At 36.4% G+C, this 16,769-nt stretch overlaps 1 protein-coding gene across 4 annotated transcripts in view; it reads left to right on the plus strand.

The window, feature by feature from the left end:
- Positions 1 to 16,483, plus strand: part of CAMSAP2 (calmodulin regulated spectrin associated protein family member 2) — an 82,847-nt gene extending 66,364 nt beyond the window's left edge. For 2 of the 4 annotated variants that reach the window (XM_042029942.1, XM_042029944.1), the window contains 9 exons: positions 1,187 to 1,257; positions 1,777 to 1,846; positions 2,964 to 5,175; positions 6,226 to 6,362; positions 6,871 to 7,091; positions 8,127 to 8,226; positions 10,180 to 10,295; positions 11,606 to 11,724; positions 13,228 to 16,483. In XM_042029942.1, coding sequence (XP_041885876.1) covers positions 1,187 to 1,257; positions 1,777 to 1,846; positions 2,964 to 5,175; positions 6,226 to 6,362; positions 6,871 to 7,091; positions 8,127 to 8,226; positions 10,180 to 10,295; positions 11,606 to 11,724; positions 13,228 to 13,533 — 3,352 coding nt within the window. In that variant the 3' untranslated portion in view covers positions 13,534 to 16,483. The remainder of the gene's footprint in view (positions 1 to 1,186; positions 1,258 to 1,776; positions 1,847 to 2,963; positions 5,176 to 6,225; positions 6,363 to 6,870; positions 7,092 to 8,126; positions 8,227 to 10,179; positions 10,296 to 11,605; positions 11,725 to 13,227) is intronic. The other 2 variants (XM_042029943.1, XM_042029945.1) reach the window with 1 other exon arrangement.
- The last annotated feature ends 286 nt before the right edge of the window (positions 16,484 to 16,769 follow it).

Genomic DNA, 16,769 nt, shown 5'->3' on the forward strand with positions numbered 1-16,769 from the left:
GTATAGATTTTCTTCATGGTAGCAAATTTTCACAGGCTGCTGGATTAAATTTGGAAAGCATGCTTTTCTTTTAAGATAACTTATAGACATTAGGATTTTAAAATTCTCACAGAAATCTTGAATGCCATTTAAAACAGATACATCATGTAGCTAGTGTGTAGTGTTACTGACACAAAAAATGAGGAATTTATGGGAACCTGTACTGAACAATTTAATATACTTATGAAAGATGCTTTTGTAGATTGTATTTTTCTTAAATTGTTGGGAATATCCTTCTTGCAAATATTATTTAGAGACATTTCTACACCATACAGTATATATAATATAATAAATTAAACAAATATTCTGACTGAAAAATGTGAGTTTGGGAGTGTCCAATTCAGTGGACAAAATTCAAAACATGAAAGGATTTAATCCAGCTTGTTTTTGAAGTCTGGCTTCTCTAGAAGTGTTTTACATACAAATCCATGTGTCTTTATGTACGTGTCTTTGTTCTGATCATGAAGAAGCACCTTGATCAAAACACTGAATTATGTTAATCTGATCCTGGATTAACACAGCTACTCAATTACAGACCTTCTCTGTAAACCAAATAAAGTGTCTGTGTAAGTAGAAACAGAGGAAATCTCTATAATTACTCCTTTAGTAGTGAATATATTTTTTTATTTATAAAGTCATGTCTATCACAAAATCTTCTTTATCCACTTCTAGTGCATGTTGCAGTCCAGACAAAAAGCAGAAGTTTCAAACTAAGCAACTGCAAATAGAAATGCATGGGAAGTATGTGATATTGGCTGCAGTCACTTAGTTTGGAGGCCAGTAGGAGCTGACTCATTTTGCTCATGTTTGTTTGGACTTTTTACTAAAATCAAACCTAAAAAATGGAACCTTCTAATAGAGACATTTACATTAAATAAATCAGGAGACAAATATGTTAACAAAACTAATGCAGCAGCTCTGTAGCTGTTCGTGTGTGAGAAATATATTTTTGACTTTTTGGCCTACCTGCATTAGTTCCAGGCCAAGGTTCTCTTTTTAGTTGATAAATTACTATTTCCAGAAGAAAATTACATGTCACTTTCTTTCCCATCACAAATTGTCTTGGCCCAGGACATGATGACTGGTTGCCCTTTTGTAATGTGGCTTTCAATGTATTAATTTTAAGTTAATGTCTGTTGCTTTATAGATTGGAAAGTCCAGCTTACACACCACCTCACCAACTGCATACTCCCCAGCAGCCTTATTCATCTGCTCCAGGTAACAATTCACAAAGGGGTGGGAGAGGCAATGAGACAAGGTGTTGTCATCTGAGTAAATTGCTGTCTTGCTTATATTTATTCAAACATTACTTATGCAGAAATAGGGGGAGACCTTTACATGAAAAATTAATTAATTTACATAATTGACTTTGGTAATTTATAAAATGTGCAAGTGGGAAGTTTGTGTTTGTACCAAATACATTTTGTGTGTTTTTTTTAATTTGACTTCTGTTTTGATTATGTGGAATATGGCTTACAACAAGTATTTGCAGTACATTTTAGTAGGATTTGTAGAATATTTTGCACAATAGTAAATTCTATGAGGGATGAGGAGTATAATATATATTTAGGATGAAATTGGCTTTGTTGCTCTAGTTGTATTTTCAATATGTAAACACTTTTTTGCCATTGCAGTGTTCTGAGTAGTGAAGCAGATTAATTTGTTAAAGCAACAGAAGCTGATGTTAAAATAATTTTCCACAGCAGTTACATTAGGTCCTATTTTTATTTCACTTAGGAGTCATCAGAAGGTCCACATCAATGTCTTATGTAGATGGGCATGTAGGGACATGGCCCAAAGAAAAAAGGTAAGAAGTCTTACAAGCTGGTTACAAAATATTGGGGTTTGGTTATCAGCAGTAGTACATGTTCCATTGTAGTTCGGATTTTCCGAGTCCTGTAATAAGAATTCTTGTAAGCTACTTGCAAAGGTAGAAAAAGAAAGATAAAACTGTATCATGGATTAAAAACTGGTTAATAGGAAACAATCTTCAGAAAGAAATAATTTATTCTTTACATTGGAAGAGGTATGCTTCAGATATTTGAATTGCTGGCATTGAATATGTTCAGATTTACTCACCACAGTGAACTAAACGTGGTAAGAGTAACATGGCTAATGATCTCAGTAGCTTTTAAGCTTGTATTATTTTGGGGATGCTAAGAACAAGCAGGCTGAATGTATTGGTTTTCAATTAGACCAGCCATAAACTTTTAATCTGTAGGGTATAAACCAAAGTTGAAATGGTAAGAGTTATAGTGGCACGTAAACTGTGTCTTTTCACACCTTGCTTCTGATCTATGATGGCAATTCCTATACTCCTAAAATTCCTAGAATTTATTCCAAAGTAGCAAAAAGCATTTTCTGAGTCTGAAGAAAATGTTGTTACATTCTATTCTATTGTGCTTTTAAAAACACTATTATATTTATATCTATTTATCTATCTAAAAAAATCTAAAAATATATCCATGTTTATTATATGTTGGGGTCCCTCCCCTGCCGTGTAGCCCTGGGAGAGGGGCCCTGAGGGCACAGACACGGGGTTTCCCTGCCCCTGCTCAGCCTCGTTCCCATGGGTTGGTTTGTGTTCCCTGCGCGGGCAGAAGGACCCTTGGTCCCGTGACTGGAGCAGTTCCTCGGCAGAGCTCCGGCCATGCGGCTGGAGAAATAAACATCTCTGAAACAGCTATCAAGAATCTGTCTGTCCATATATATTTCCTTTCCACGGGACTCCTGGTTTGATATATGCGTGTTGCGGTATCCCCACTGCAACAATTATATTTGAAGCTAGGCAAAATACAGTAAAATTAACAGTGCCTTTAATACTACCAGCTTAAAATAATTTTAAAACCAAATACAAATATTTCATTATTCTTACTAATAACCATGAGTTGCTCAGTTACTTTCTTTATTCTGATCTCTATTAGGTCATCATTACATGGAGTTTCATTTGACATTCCTTTTGACAAAGAAAAAAGCATTCCAGTATCTACTCCAAACAGAGGAATTCCTAGATCTGTGAGCAATGAAGGCCTTACAGGAAACATCAACCGCATGCCAAAGCATTCTAGAAAAAATCTGTCCTTCAAACCAGTGAATGGAGAAGAGGAGAATCAAGATATTGAAGAGGAAAAGGACATGACACCTCTTAAAGACACAAAGGCCAATCAGTCTCTTAATGCAAATCAAAGAAATGCCAATGAGAGCAGACACTACAGGTTTCCAAATGGAGCTCTGCAAAACAGGGCAGTTCTGGATGATTTTGGCAATCAGATTGAGACGCCAAGCATTGAAGAGGCTTTGCAGATAATTCATGACACCGAAAAATCTCCCAGACTTCTCCAAACAGACCAAATTACAAATGGGTTCTTTCTTCACAATCGGGAAATGAGCATCTTGAATTCAAACATTAAACCAAATCAGACTACCCCAGATGTAATCACAGACACTAAAGGTGCTCTGAGTCCTGTGACTGACAACACAGAAGTAGATACTGGAATACATGTCCCATCAGAAGATATCCCAGAGACAATGGATGAGGATTCTTCTTTGAGAGATTATACTGTAAGCATGGACTCTGACATGGAAGAACCATCTAAATTTCTCCAGGATTATGACATGCGGGCTAGCAATCACAGAGATCAATTAAGTCCCTGTCCCAGCTCAGTAAGTACTAAATCACAGGCAGGCAGCAGTGCTTCTTCGAGCTCAGGGGTTAAAATGACCAGCTTTGCAGAGCAGAAATTCAGGAAGTTGAATCACACAGATAGTAAAAGCAGTGGAAGCAGTTCTCAGAAAACCACACCAGAAGGTTCTGAGCTGAACATCCCTCATATGGTTGCTTGGGCTCATATTCCCGAGGAAGCATCTGTTCCTCAAGGAAGAGACACTACACAATTACTGGCTTCTGAAATGGTACAGCTTAGGATGAAGCTAGAGGAAAAAAGGCGAGCCATCGAAGCACAGAAGAAGAAAGTTGAAGCTGCATTCACAAAACAGCGGCAGAAAATGGGAAGAACAGCATTTCTTAATGTTGTGAAAAAGAAAGGTGATGGGGTATCACCTCTCCGAGAGGAAGCAGCAGGAGCTGAAGATGAGAAGGTATTCACTGACAGCAATCGGTTGAAAGAAAAAGAAACTCAAAAATCAGATGACCAAACTAGTAAGATTTCAGAATTAATAAAAGAAAACCCAGAAAATTCTCATAGCAAATGGTTAAAATCTCCTGCTACTTCTGGGGATGCTGAAAAGCAGTGGAATTTAGCAAGCCCCTCAGAAGACAATCTTAATGACGGAGATCTCTTAGAATATACAAAATCTATCGAAAAACTAAACTCTTCCCTACACTTTTTACAACAAGAAATGCAACGTCTATCCCTTCAGCAGGAGATGTTGATGCAGATGAGAGAGCAACAGGCTTGGGTTATTTCTCCTCCTCAGCCTTCTCCTCAGAAGCAGATTCGGGACTTTAAGTCTTCTTCAAGGCAAGGGGGAACTCCAGCTCCTGTTGCACCTTTCTCACAGGAATCCCCTCGTTCTACGCATCAGTCTCCACAATCTTCCAACAGGAAGAATGCCTCTTTTCACATTAAAATGCAAAGGACTCCTAGGCCAAACGAACTGAAAATAACACCTCTAAACCGTACCTTGACTGCCCCACGGTCTGTGGACAGTCTTCCCCGTTTGAGGAGGTTTTCTCCCAGTCAGGTGCCCATTCAGACTAGATCATTTGTTTGCTTTGGAGATGATGGTGAACGTGTGAGCGAACCTCAATTAAAGGGAAATCTTTTGAAAGAAGGCAAATCTACAGAAGAGGTAGCAAAAGAAGAAGGACCAAAATTGCCAAAACAGGGTGAGCAGAAGTTGGAGGAAAAGGAGATTAAGCCTATTGAATCTAATGTTTCTGAAGTATTATCTCAGCCTATCACAGAAACCGTCTGCCTCACCCCAAATGAAGATCAGCTAAACCAACCGATTTTACCACCTCCAGCTCCCAAAACAGCTAACTTAATTGAAGTTTCCCTATCAGATTTGAAGCCACCAGAAAAAAGTGAGGTATCTGTTGAGAAGTATGAAGGTGAGAGTGATAGAGAACAGTTTGAAGATGACCAGAAAGTGTGTTGTGGATTCTTTTTTAAGGTAAGAGAACTAGTGGATGTATATGTCGGCTGTTAAGCTTTGTTTGAATCTTTAATTGAGATGTGAATGTCACTGATGATTAAAGTTCAAGCAGATGGTACTGCAACTCTAAATGTGCAAGTTTATCTTTTGGACTTGATTAATTTGGCATCATAAGAGTGGTGAGATTCTACCATACTGTGGTTCTGAGCATGCCAGTGTATCCTTTTCCATTGATAGTTATGGAAGGGTGCTTGGAGGTCTTGGTGAGGAAGATGCATGCTGAATGTAGATTCATTTTTAACATCTGTTTTGGTGATCTTGATTAAACGTGCTCACATCTCACCTTCACCTCCCCACCTCACCCCCAAATAAAAGTTTTTGAAGTACACAACAGCCTGCATTTTTAAAAATTATTCACATTTTTGAATTGCACTCTGGAGAGCCTTTTTCTGTCTTTTGACTGGCTAAGAAAGTATAGTCTGCTGAGACTCCCTTTTGAAGCTGGTATTTGGGAGCACTCCTTGGAGACTTTTTATTAAAGAGCTGTATTCAGACAGGCTTTTTACTATAATGCATATTGTAAGACAGTGGTCTAGACTTATTTCCATCTTGGAATACCCCAAAATTTTGTGTCATGTATCTAGATGCATCTAGCTTGTCTGGAAGCATTCCTCAGTTCTAGCAAAACACCTGGCTTGCTCAGATGTTACTTTTATATGGTGCATAGTTATTGGGGTTTGTGATAATTACCTTCATGTTCATACATGCAGAATTTTCCAAAGCTGAAAGAAGTTTATGCTATGTAGGATCTGAGTCAAAACTAAAATATCTCACTTAGCAAGTTTTCTCGTATCAGTGTTGAATTTTGTTTGACTCAGGAAGGAAAAATTCCATTATGAAGTTTTTAAGAGTCTTAAGAAAAATCTTCAAAAATAAACTTCAAATACTGCAAGAGTATGTTAGGATACTCAGTCTACAGAATTAAGTGTCTAATGACTTGGCAAAATCAGCTGCTGAATTTAAAGATTTTAATATTTTTGGTCCTTTTCTTTCAAAAACGGTTGCTAGGATGATCAAAAGGCAGAAAATGATATGGCAATGAAACGAGCAGCATTGTTGGAAAAGCGTTTGAGAAGGGAAAGAGAGACTTTGCTTCGAAAGCAGCAGCTGGAAGCAGAACTAGAACATAAGAAGGAAGAGACAAGGTAAAGTTACATGTAATGATCAGGAATGGTGAACATAAAAATGTCTGGTTTAGTTAGAAGTGGAACTTGCATGTCAAAATTTTGCATCTTAATATCCAAGTTATTTACTGCTAGAATCAGATGTGCAGAGGAGCCCAGCTGGCCCTGCAGGACAGCAGGTGGCATCAGTCTGTAGCTCGCTCAGGCTGGGAGCTGTGCTGGCCTGGGCACAGCTCCTCAGAGCATGGCTTTGAGGGAGCCTGTACCCCTCAGGGCCCTTTCTGCACAAAATGCACAATGTTCACTCAGTTACAGCAATGAAGCTGATAAACCTTCATTTGGTTTTATTGGTAGCAATATCCTAAAAAGTTTAAACTCTCTGAAAATTGTAAAAAAATTAGAAAGTCTCTTACTGGTGTTTGAGAACATTGAAGTTCCAAAAATCTGATGCTTGTGTTGTCCTCACTGTACTAGCTGAAATCCTCTATTTGGAAAGTTTCTGCTGCTGAATTTTTTGGTAAATTTTTAGACGCAAAACAGAAGAAGAACGTCAGAAGAAGGAGGATGAACGAGCACGGCGAGAATTTATTAAGCAGGAATATATGAGAAGGAAACAACTAAAGCTTATGGAAGACATGGATACTGTCATAAAGCCACGTTCCCTCTCAATCAAACAAAAAAAGCCACGTCCAAAATCTATTCATAGAGATCATATTGAATCACCTAAGACACCAGTCAAAGGTCCACCAGGTAACAAATGTTTATGTGGAAAAAGAGTCTGTTCATGCTAAAACACCAGCTTGGTTTTTGGTCCTAACAAGCACGTGCATTTATGAGTGTCTTGTGCTAAATTGAAACTGCACGTGACCAAACTGGAAAGCAAAATTTGGCATAGAAATGGAAAGATCAATGTCACTTACCTGCTATGCATGCATGCATATATCAACAAACAAAAACATTAGCTCTGAAAACCCAGTTGAGGGACAAATGTGTGTTGCAAGTTTCATGCACACCCATGTTTTCTGCACTAATCTCTTCTTGCACCTGTAGAGCTAAGAATGAATAAAAGTTGGGACATAAGAGATCAATAAATAAAATGGTGACTATAAGGTAAGAATACTTAAACTCACACAACACAGACAAAATTAGAATTTGAAAGTTACTTTTATATTTCATGGTTTTTTTCTATTTTGCTCACTTACCAACTGCATGTATAGTTAAGAACATAGCAACACTAACCACGTGGAATAAGTTAGCATTCTTTAGATACAAAAGAGCTTGCAGTAATGACTGGAAGAAGTATGGCCAATTTACAATTAGAAAAAGTAACCAGATTGCTCAGTGATCCTTTTTGTTACAGCCTCCTCTGCCTTTGTTGTTGTGCTGCATTTGCTCTGGCTGCTTCCCTCCATCTTCCAGTGTAATTTAAAGTATTTCCTTAACACCTTCCAAGAATCCATCCTGAGCTTTAAATTAAGTCTCTTAAGCTCTCTTTCAAGAGGACTTATTAACTTTAATTGCATTCTTTGATTTGCATAGTGCCAATATTCCCATGTCCGTGCTTCCCATTAGTGCTTAGTCTGAGCCCATCCCTGGTGGCTGCCAAAGGCTGAGTGTCAGCCAGTGTTTACATGAAGTGCAGCACATATGCATGCAGGTATATCATGGATGGGTGCTAGTCCCATGCAGAAAAGCTCTTACTGACTTTCAGATGCTGGTGTTGGTCTGATGAACAGACTCTCCTACTTGCATAGGTTTATAAGCTTTAACTTTGTTTTTATCCAGGTTCACAGCTTTATCGTGTTTTTTCAGTATCTAGTCTTTCATTGGCATCGCTGAATACAGGGGACAATGAGAGTGTGCAGTCAGGCAAGAGAACACCAAGGTAAAGCTAAAATAACCATTTCATTTAATAAAATTTGATAATCAGCTATGTAAAACTAGCATGAATTTTTTAGAGGTCGTGTATATATTGTGTACTCCGAGAACAGGTATGTTTTCCTCATTTGAGACATGGATAGTTTCCACTGTCAGACATTCGGGAACCAAGCCATGATCATTTGTTTTGCAAATTTTACCAGGTAAACCAGTTGGGCAGGTATAAATGAGGTCGAAACAAAATGCTGTTCACACAGCCTCTTTAATTCACCTGCTTGTATCTAAGTCTCAATTTGTGGATATTTTCTAAACCTGTATGCTACGTGCAACTACATAGCTGCTGTTCTTTTTTTAACATAGAAGTTTCTTTTCTGTTTGGTTTTTTTTTTTTTTTTAGCAGTTGTACAGGGAATTATTGAATGCTCACTAGGACTTCAGCCTTTTCCAAACACCAGAATTTATTTTGCATTAAAAAATCACCTGAAAATAACAGAGAAATTTTAATTTTTTTATACAAAATCTGTATTTCATTCAGAGGAAGATTATTATTTCTGTGAACGACTTGATAATACTCAGACAAATACTTTTTTTTTGTATAAAAAAGAAATAGGGAAGAAAGGCAGACTAGGAAAAGGGGGTTGATAAGGAGTACTACATATTATGATATTGCATGTCATGTTTTCATGGCCGCTACACACTATTCATCAGCTCTGACAAGACTGAAACTGGCTTCAATTGACTTCTCAATTACCTTGATGTCTCAAGAACTGACTTTCCAGTTATTACATAAGAAACTTTCATAAATGATCCAATTAGCCTAACATCTCTTGTCATCTCTTAAAAATTAACAGTTTTAATTGAGAGGGGGATTTCTTCCAGCTATATTAGTTATTACAAAAGGCTTGATGTTGCTCATCTACGCAGTCTTTACAGGAGATGACCCCTGTGTATGGGGCTGTAGTTGTACAGTGCTGTACTGTGCTTGTAACGAGCAGTACATCTTCCTCAGGCTTTGGATCTGATTTAGGGGATTGAGACTTTTAAAACATTATAATGGTAACAAAGTTAAAAGAATTTTCAGTATCTTTCCAAACCCATATTTTCACCTTGTCCCTGCATCGCCATTGTCTTTGATGATTCCACTGAGAGAGTCTCGGTGATACATTTGTCACCTTCTTCATGCAGGTGCTAATCACAAAAGGTTTAGGATATATTATAAATTGAATTTTCACGTGTTGCTGATTTTACTGAAAATGAGCATGCACACAAATGTTGACATGGTACCACTTTTTTCCATATTCTGTGCCTTTTTCTCACTAGAAAACTTTCATTACAAGCTGCAAATTTGACTGCCTTTTGCAGTAGCCACAATCGAAAGTATTTTGAATATCTTGCAATAATTTAAGAAAACTTTACTATCTTGCTTAGACCTTTAAATGCAAAATTATTGACATTTGAGTGCAGCCTGAAGAAATACAGCAGCAGAAGTTATTGCTTGTGAAAACAAACATTAGAGAGGAAATTGTTTTGCTGTCTTAAATATAGCAGTTCTCACTGCCAGTTGTTGCAGTCATAAGTGTAAATGAACTAGATTTTTACTTCATATTCATCATTCTATCAAGAACTGGTTTATTCACTACATGAGATCACATTGTTTTGGCAGTACATGTTATAAGTAACTCAAATTCCCACTTAGTAATTCTGTTTCACAACCAAGGACATCTATTAGGTTTCTGTCCCTCAGAAGGGACAGAAGTAGCCCAAAAACTGATTAACACATACCTCACCTAAAGACCGACTTCTTGCATCACTCAAAACACAGTAAATATTGTGCATTTAGGTTTATATTTTATAATTCAAATCATCGTGTTCTTAGTACAGTTTGCCTTCTTTTCGTATTAGAAGGCTTCTCAGCTGAACATTGTAAATTGTTTTAATAGATTTTAAAACTAATGTTTAGGTCTGAATCTGTGGAAGGATTTTTATCTCCAAGTCGCTGTGGTAGTCGTAATGGAGAAAAAGATTGGGAAAATGCATCTACAACTTCTTCAGTCGCCTCTGCTACAGAGTACACAGGTCAGTGACAACAATATTCAGAAAAGTACCTGCCTGGTAGTGGTCCTATGCATGAAAAGTTTTCAGTTACCTTGATTTGGCTTCCTGAAACTTAATTGAGTTTTACCCTTCAAAGTAGAGGGTAATAATACAAGGTTAACATTTTAAATCCAAAATAAAAGTACTGACTCAATAGCATTTGTGATAACCAGAATAAACCGCAGTCAGGCTCAGAACAACACATGGGCTCACACATCACTCTGTACTTCAGTAGTGTCTCTAGCAAGGCACAAAGCATTGCAATTTCAACTCAATTTAGAATAGAGTGACAAAAATCAAAAACCAAATAGCAACAGCAAAAAATCTGTGTAGCAATGCAAATATAAATATTCTGCACCGTTTGTTTCCTAACAGATCCTTTGTTGTTTGTTAAGAACTTTATGATCTGACTACTAATTCTTTACTATATTATGAATCAAATAATAATGGTATTTTCCTCCCTTTTCTCTAACTATACCACATGTGATACTGCCAAGACCTTGCATCATCAGGATTATAAAAGCTCCACTTTTGCCAACCTAATATCACTTTCTTTGTGAGAAGAGTAGCATATGGTTAGGTATTTTCTAGGCTCTTTTTTGCCCAAAGCTTAGACAAACTGAGATTTAATCTTAAATTTAATTGATGTTTGTACGTTATTTTCCTTTCCAAGACTTGGAATTGGTACTCACATGTTGGGTTTTTTAATGGTCTAGATCCAAGTACACATATATTTCAGAAATTAAAACAGGGGAGATTTCTTGTTCAAACGGATGAATCAAGTCATTTTACAGACAGAATAACCAGACAAGTGTAAGGCCAGATCTTCCAGGTTTTGGGTGAAATGTTTCTGGAATTGCAAAGAGGAGAGGCAACAGTTACTATAAGCACTGAATATGCCTCACTGTTATACCTCTCACCTTTGAAATCACAGGTGTAGAAAAAGAAAAAGAAAGCCTTTCCTCTCTCCTGGACAACTGAAATTTTAGTTAGAAACAGCAAAATGTTTTGTTGTTCATAGAAAAGGTCTTCTGAGAGAAAAAATATTTACCAAGGCTGCCAATAATAATGATTTAATAATGAAAGACACATTTGTAAGTAAATTCAGTGACAGCTGAATGACATTTTACCTATTTGTGAAAGTTGTGGTCTCTAACCTTGTTCTGTATTATTCCTGGATTTGTGATTTTATGCATGCAAAAGTTCCACACTAGAAGTGCTTCACAGCATTTGAAGTAACTCTTTGTTGGCTTATTGATTAATTAAGCTTATTTGTCATTCCTTTTCCATAGGACCAAAGCTCTTCAAAGAACCCAGTGCTAAATCCAATAAGTATATAATTCAGAATGCACTGGCACATTGCTGCCTGGCTGGAAAAGTAAATGAAGGTCAAAAGAAAAAGATCCTGGAGGTAAGAGTATCTTTCCCCTAAAAGCATAAACACTTAAGTCAAACCAAAGTCAGGCATTATGGAGACTCTTAAGCATAAATACAAATATTGAAAGGAATCCTCAGAGATTATGGCAGCAATTAGTGAAGGGATTGAGTAACTCCTGTGACTTGCTTCCTGTGTAGGCAGAAAGGCTCTCCAGTGCTGTAGAAACAAGGGCTGTTACTTTGCACATGCAGCACAGGAAGCTGAATTAATTCACGTGTTTAATTAATAGTTATTGCTTGTTTTATTGGAGAATTTCATAATGTGTTCACAGTTGTTTTCCCTTATACATAGAGATCCTCAGACTGGGAAATTTAGAACTAAAGCAAGCACAGTGCCCTCATGAACAGAAAGAATTGAAATACATCCCTTCTAGACTCTTCTCCAGTTTCCAAGCAGTAGGGCAAATTCAGGACTTTCTATTAAAGGAAGGTGCCTTCCAGTCTTCTCTCTTACACTGCTATAAACCTTTCTGAAGGTGCACAAATATTGTAAGGGTAAGAACTCAGGGACCAGTTTCTGGGTGTTTCCAGGCAAAAGGAGTAACACAGAGTCTGAACCTTGAGAGTAACAGGACTGTTCCATTTACCAACTATGACAAATACAACAGATTAACTAGATCAAACATCACAGACACTTGGAATCCAGTTTGAATTTCTTTCCTGGAATAAATTTCACAGCAGTATTTCTTGCCCTTTCTTCTCTTGGTAATCCTTCTGCATCCATGTCTAGATGCTGCTTTCTCTGTCTTTCCAGACACTTTCTGGAAATACCAAGTCAGGAATCAGGACAGAGTCTTGCCATTTAAGTAACTTGGAGCAAAATGACCCTCAGAAATCCCAGAAAAAAATAGCTGCAAAAATGTCATGCTTAACTTTAGGATGAAGCATACATCACTTGGTAGAGGCTGTATGTGTTCAGGGCACATGTCCCATAGAAGGTCTGTTAGGTGGAATAGGAATCTGAAGACTTCAGCAAATAAAGAACTTCTGTTCAATACATTTCAACTGACTTTATGGTTTGACCAAGCTTAAGTGGATTTAGGGATGAATGAAATTACATTTTAGCACCAGAGGGTCTTTCAGACGTACTGACACATCTGAAGTTTCTTGTTCCCAAACTTGCAAATATTAGACCAGCTTGATGAAATGGATGATGAGAAGAATTTTTATCTGGTCTATAAAAAGACTTTTAGGATGTCTGTTCTTGAGGTACAACTAAACAATTATAGCTGAAATTGTCTAAATAAATTAGGTTTTGCTTGAGATGGAAATCTACCATATCAAAATTCAGACAGGTGAAGCTTAGCAAATTCTAATGATTGAAAACAAGGTCTTTTAGTGGACAGAGTTAGACTTAAGTTTCAGCTCTGGTAGAAAACTAATTCAAAATGAAATCTAATGATTTAGAATGTTATCTAATTACAATGCAAAATTCATATTCTGAATGTTTTTCTTTCTTTCTTTCTTTCTTTTAAAGGAAATGGAAAAATCTGATGCCAATAATTTCTTAATCTTGTTCCGGGATTCAGGCTGCCAGTTCAGATCTCTGTATACGTACTGCCCTGATACTGAAGAAATCAATAAATTAACGGGAATAGGTCCTAAATCTATAACAAAGAAAATGATAGAGGGACTGTATAAATACAACTCCGACAGGAAGCAATTTAGCCACATACCTGCCAAAACTTTGTCTGCCAGTGTTGATGCAATTACCATTCACAGCCATTTGTGGCAAACCAAGAGACCAGTAACTCCTAAGAAACTTTTACCGACCAAGGCATAGTAGATGGGAAAAAATTTGCTTGAGACAATTGTGATAAACTTGCACTTCATCTTTACTGCCTATAGGAAATAGATTTCTAGTTGCCAACAAGACTCTTAGAACTTAAAACTGGACACCGAGTTCTATTATCATGTCCAACTGGAATGTAAACACAGTGTTTAGGAGTGCAGAAGATTAACTCTTAGGTGAATAATTACGAGTGATTACAGAAATGTTTGACTTGTGTGGAGATTTGTATGTGCTAATGCAACATATAGAGTATATTTGCTCTGTATTTTGATTAGATACACTGAAGCACTGAATGTTCCTCTTTAGTGACTCAAACTACATTTTTTACATCTGTTGCCTTATATGTTTGTATTTGTGCTTGTCTTGAAATATTTTTCTTTCACTAAAGAAAAATTTCTTAATATTCTCAATACCATTGAACTTTGCATACTGACTTACAGTAAAGACTAAATGATAAATTGTATGTCACTGAATAACAGCTGAATGGGTCTGTTCTGCAAAGATCCTTACTGTGCTGTAACAAAATCAAGATTCATTCCCCTGTGTATTTTTAATTCTTTTTCAATTAAATAGTACTGATTTGCTTATAAACTAAACAGTAAAGGAAAAACCTTTGAACTGCTTGAAGTTTCCTTCAAATGAATTATTTAACAACTCAGGGTAAATTTAGGTGATGCAATTATTTCTGTTTCAGTAAGTTGCCATCTGAGATGTATGACTGACCATGTGCATGTTCATAACACCATTAAAACTCAAAGTAAAAAGATTTGGTAGGTCTCTGAAACAGTTTAAACAAGTGTGCATTCATTGCTTTGCACGGCTCCAGCTGCAGAGAGAGCACATGGTCAGGTCCTGCTTCCTCAAGGAAGGAATAGGAACTCATGAAACATTCAGAACTAGATCCCTGATGTTGCCTAACAGAGCACTAAATATTCAGAAGAATCACAGAATTCACTAAGTCACAGATCTTTGAGAAGTTGTTTATCTGATTCCCATTGATTTTAAGATCCAGGCCACTTCCTGCCTTCAGATCTGCCAACTCAGACTTGAATCAGTTTTCTAGGGAATAGACATCTGGTAAGAATTTTCAGTGTGTCTTCGTACATTGTTTTCTTGACACTAACAGGCGATGTCTTGTGACACAGCAATTTTTAAATACATACAGCAAAAAAGCCTAAATGACATTTCAGTAAATCTATGACATGACCATTTGCAAAACCAAACTCTAGGCATATTTCAGTATTATTTATAAAGGGCTGCATTTTATTTCAAAACAGTGTTTGACTATTTTGTTTCAGTGTTTGTTTCTCTTATAATTTGCTTTTAACATAGCACTGTTCTGAAAAAAAAGAAAACACAAACTTGAAGCCTCCCCTAAATCTGTGGCTATTTTGATAACATCGTACACCAGAGAATTTGTTGGGGGGGGGGGGGGAGGGAAATCTCATTCTCAGGAAAAGACTTGAATGATTTGTGATTCTGTTCTGTTTCAGTGTTGTGACAACTCCATTCACATAAGACAGTATTGTGCTATAAGTATGTAGTCCATTCGGTTTCATGGGAGACTAAAATGATGTTCATATTTCTCTCATTAAACTGCTTTGAGAGAAACTGCCTCACTACTACAATGTGCTCCTTTACTTAGAGAAAAGATGCACAGGAATGAGATGTCATTAAGCAGTTTAGAACAGTACTTTTTTAAATTATTATAAGGCCTTAGGCATCAGTGCATCTGGATTATAAACATTTTCTCAAAAATGCTGTCAGTTTACTGTAATTTATGTTCTTATATTTATGTATATTTGTTAAAACTGTAAAAAAAGAAAAAACACTTTAAAATACATGTTTAATATGTATGTGGCTCAAAACTATTTGTGGTTAGCGGATTCCTATTGTTTGCATGTATATCACCAGGATATGTAACTCTTATATTTCAAGTGTATACATATTGTGTATATAGGATATAAATAATATTAAAAAGGGGGGAAAGAGGGTTTGCACATTCTGCCTGTTAGACAGTTCCTACAGATACCATTGTAGGAATATCTTGAAAACAATATGAAACTGTGTATAATATACAGTGATTCAAGAAACCAGGAGGTTGGAATTAACTGACACACATATTGCGAATAACTTCAGAAGAAGTTTTATCATGGGAGGCTTTTATTTCTAAAATCTGTTCTATGATTTAACTGAAGATTTGCAACACCATAAAGACACATGCATCAACCTAATCAAAGTGAGCTTAAATACAGGACAGGAATTCTTTGAGTAATTTAAAATATATATGAATGTATTATGAAATTTGCATTTGTCAACAGGTTAAAGATTTGTGCAATGTCTAAAAGTAGAATGTGAATAATGCAGTTGAAAATTTCATTGCTCGCAGTATAAGGTTTTACTTAATACAGGAAAAGTAAAACTAGACATGCTTTTCCTTTTTAAGCCTGCAAATTTTCTAATTACAGTGGATCTTTGGTTGGGATCATGTTTAAAAAAAAGAAGAAAAAGAAAAAAAAAAAAAAAGCTTTCCATAAAGGCCAGTATTTATCACTGACCTTTCCAGAACACACTGGTGCTTTCATCAGGGGTATTATTATTGTTGCTACGACTGAATTGCCAAACTCTCGTCTTAGTTTTTGGAGCAAAATTTCATATTCTAACAGTCATAATAGCTACTGATTTTTTTTTTTTTTTTAATGTTAGTATGACTGTTAGTTTTTATTATTTGGCTGTTTAAAGCCAAATTCAGCTATTTAATTATGATTTATTGGGCACTGTTGAAAAATGTACAGTGTATTGTGTGCTTACTTGTCCACTTCTATGGAGCATAGCTTCCATATTTTTTCAAATGCTGTGCTGTAAAATATTGTCATTGCTACTTATGTGGTACAGTGTAGTTTTTTCCTTTCATTTAAATAAAAGCATGGCACCAAAATAACATTTTTTTGTTTTCTTGCTTACCTCTAAATATAAACTAAAATTATAAAATGTTCACATTATTGTTTCAATCTTGTTTCTTCTCATATTTCAGCAACGTGGAAATTGCAGGAAATATGCACCATTGTAATTTCTTCTTTTGTTTCCCATCTTTGATCACACTTGCATGGATAATCTAGCTTTCTGATGTTATCAGAGGAAGGCTATTGAATAATTTGGCTTCGTATTTCATTAGTGAGGACAACAAGGTGTTACCCTGTTCTCTTCAAAACTGAATTTCACAATTT

Source organism: Corvus kubaryi, unplaced genomic scaffold (genome assembly GCF_017639235.1).
Source record: "Corvus kubaryi isolate FWS band 111438036 unplaced genomic scaffold, C.kubaryi_AGA036_p1.0 37334, whole genome shotgun sequence".
Classification (NCBI taxonomy): Eukaryota; Metazoa; Chordata; class Aves; order Passeriformes; family Corvidae; genus Corvus; species Corvus kubaryi.